This window comes from Camellia sinensis, chromosome 3 (assembly GCF_055761805.1).
Source record: "Camellia sinensis isolate YWXY chromosome 3, ASM5576180v1, whole genome shotgun sequence".
Lineage (NCBI taxonomy): Eukaryota > Viridiplantae > Streptophyta > Magnoliopsida > Ericales > Theaceae > Camellia > Camellia sinensis.
In genome coordinates, this window is record NC_138963.1 from 8224676 (window position 1) to 8227715 (window position 3040).

The following is a 3040-nucleotide window of genomic DNA, read 5'->3' on the forward strand; positions in this document are numbered from 1 at the left end:
CTAGAAGATTTGATGAGGTCACAACCAAGTAGCTCCGAAGGAAATGTTAGTGGACGAATATGTTGGTCACCAAATGATATTTATTCTCAAGTGATGGGTAAAGAGCGTCATGGTCGTGTTCGAGGTTTAGGATTTGGGCCCACTCCTTCCAAGCATGGCTTCATGTGTAATAGTGACTTAAGAATGGTTTCAGATGAGGAGAGAACGAGAGACAAAGAGGCCATAATTGAGTTGAAGGAACAAGTAAAAACTCAAGGTGATCAGCTGCAAACTCAAGGTATTCAGTTGCAAGCTCAAGATGCTGTAATAAACTCTTTAAAAGAGCAAGTAGCATTTTTGATGAGACAGAGACAGTGTTCTAGTGGTTTGCAGGTATAACTACAAGTAAACATATTTATTTAAATGATGTATTTATCATGTGTTATGCTTTTCTAAATTTATGCATACTCATTTAAAATTTATTGTATAAATTAGGCGACAGATGGCTCTAGTGGCATTCCGAACCAGGCTTCTCCACAAACACATCAGAGATCCTCTTTTGGGAATCATGAAATGCAACCTTTTAATCGGGGTAAGTCATCATTACAATACACATACATTGACACAAATTTAGAACCAATGTTAATGACTTCTTTACCAATAAATTGTTAGTTGGTTTGGAAAAAATTGGGATTTGATAGGATGACTTTCTACTTTGTTTCCTTTACTGGCATCCGTAAAAATACCAAACAAAACAGTGAAATAGAGAATTGGGCAATCGAACAAATTTGAATATCAACAATGGATCAAATTGTAATATACAATTAAAAAATAGACCCTTGGATGTTGCTATTGGTTGCTTGATTTAGTGGTTGTTACTAATGTTTGGCTTTATTGGTTGATTTAGTCCAAATGCCAACATGTTGGCATCTTATATTTTATTTGGATATGTTTTAACATCCTAGCTTTGGAGTCTGCCCTCAGGATATATAAGGAAAGAGAGTCTTATATTCAAGGGCACATTGAAAAAATAGAGAGTATTACAGATAGCATGAGTAATAACTTCTTTTCATCTACAAAAAAAAGAACACTTGTCTGTAAGCGTCTTTCAATTGTAATGTTTATGTTTATGGTATATGAATAAAAGTCCATTTTCAAAACTGTTGTTCTTTCATAATATAATCCTCTTCTTGAGTGATACACTGACTATGAGAGATTGGAAGTAGGGTGAGGTAATGAGGCTATAGTGATTACCTATAGGCAAGAGACCACTTGGGAAAACAGAAGCTGAAAGCAACATCCAAACTTAAAAGACCTTGTGGAAGGTGTTCCTCATCAGAGTTCTATACTTAGGAGTAATAGCAGGGGCGAGGTGGGCACATATTTAGATATAATTTCCTAGACATTAATGATTGTTAGTTGCTTGCTTACATGTTCTAAGCCCTTTACATGTCTTCACCCATATCTAATCTTAGAAATCAATTTGCAGTGCTTAAAGAACAACAAGAAGAACTAACTGCACAAATTGAGAACAATTTGTTTCTTAAATCTTTAGCCGCCTTACACTTCTGCATTACTGTATTTTTTCTCTCCATTTGCTGCTATTTTCTCTCTTAATGGCTGATCTATCTTCATATGTAAATATGATCTTCAACTTGAGTATGGTGATATTTTTCGATATGTAAACCATATACTTACCAAAAAGATAAGACTTGTCGAGAATTATTTGTAGTCTAAATTTTCTTTATAGATTTTGAAATGGAAAATGATACTTATACTCATTCAATCATTTTTATTGCAGGAAATAAGACAATATGAAAGCATCAATCAATGGACGTCATTTCTCGATTTGAACATTTTTTATGGAGGTCTTTATAAAATGGCGTCATGAGTAATACTTTTGAGTACTATTGTCCTGTGACAAGTTTATATATACCTTTTAGATTATGGTGTGGGCTATTAGTTTGTTAGAATTATTGGATCTTTTTTGTATTACAGGCTTATGTAATGAACCTTTTAATTAAGGTGTTTTGGAAATTTTGGGATTATAAAAATGCAGATTCTTTTACCTTTTACAATTATTGAGTATTGAGCCATTAGAATAAAATAGTGTTTTTATAGATATATAATGTGAGCAGGGATAAGTGAGAGACAACCATTAATGGTTAGCAAATCATTGAAAATTTCAAGCTGTATATTATTGGTAATTGATTTGTAAACATAGCATATAACCACGGTTAATAACCGCCACTGTAAATAAAATTCAAAAAGAATTTTATGGTTATAGCGACGGTGTAAAACTGATGAAATAAAGTCAAAATATAGCAGCGGTTCAGAAAATGTCACAAAAGTGAAGGATATAGTAGCGGTCGACACGTCACTATAAAGTTAGCAAGTAATGAGTAAATTTAAGATATAGTGACATTTATAACTGTCACTACATCGGCCGTTGCAATAAAAATAACTATACCAGCGTTTGAGGAAAACGTCACTATAAGGATATGCCGACGGGGCTATTGCGGCGGTTTGGCCGTCGCTATTACAACCGCGGGTAAAGGTTTTCTAGTTTTTAGCGACGCTTTTTCTTGCTTTTAGCGGCATTTTGGGCCGCTGCTAAAAGTGAATTTTTCTGTAGTGACATTAATAAAAGGGTATAGTTGTCTACCAAAACTCTACCAAAATAAAAAATAGAACCATATGGAAATGAACTCTCCACTAATAAGACTTAACAGATCAATAGAAAAAATTTGGAACTAATTAGAGTACTTGTTTGTGAGATGGGATTTATTGGTAAATATCCGTTAAATGAATCTTATGATTTGCATTGATATGTGTTTATGTGCTATTATATGCTATTTGTGAAATGAATTATGATATTGTGAACAGATGTGTATAGGATATGAATTGGACTTGTCTGATTCAGTAAATTATACAAGGTTAAATTAAATATTTGGAATAGATAATTATAGCCAAATTCACATTAGTGTGATTAAATTTAGTTTAATTTGAATTAGATTATGATGAGACTTGATTTAATTTAAGTGAATTTGATATAATTAGA

General features: G+C 32.8%; 1 protein-coding gene across 1 annotated transcript; it reads left to right on the forward strand.

Annotated features, from left to right (window-relative positions):
• On the forward strand, nucleotides 1-2032 carry LOC114300488 (uncharacterized). Its single transcript, XM_082917588.1, has 3 exons — nucleotides 1-372; nucleotides 475-571; nucleotides 1781-2032. Exons 1-3 carry the CDS (start codon nucleotides 13-15, stop codon nucleotides 1795-1797), a joined length of 474 nt encoding a protein of 157 aa, XP_082773714.1. The 5' UTR covers nucleotides 1-12; the 3' UTR covers nucleotides 1798-2032.
• The last annotated feature ends 1008 nt before the right edge of the window (nucleotides 2033-3040 follow it).

Excerpts from the sequence above, each read along its gene's own strand:
- LOC114300488 (XM_082917588.1), top strand. The coding sequence starts at position 13 with ATGAGGTCACAACCAAGTAGCTCCGAAGGAAATGTTAGTGGACGAATA. Across the intron at positions 373-474 it reads AGTGTTCTAGTGGTTTGCAG|GCGACAGATGGCTCTAGTGG; the intron begins GTATAACTACAA and ends TGTATAAATTAG.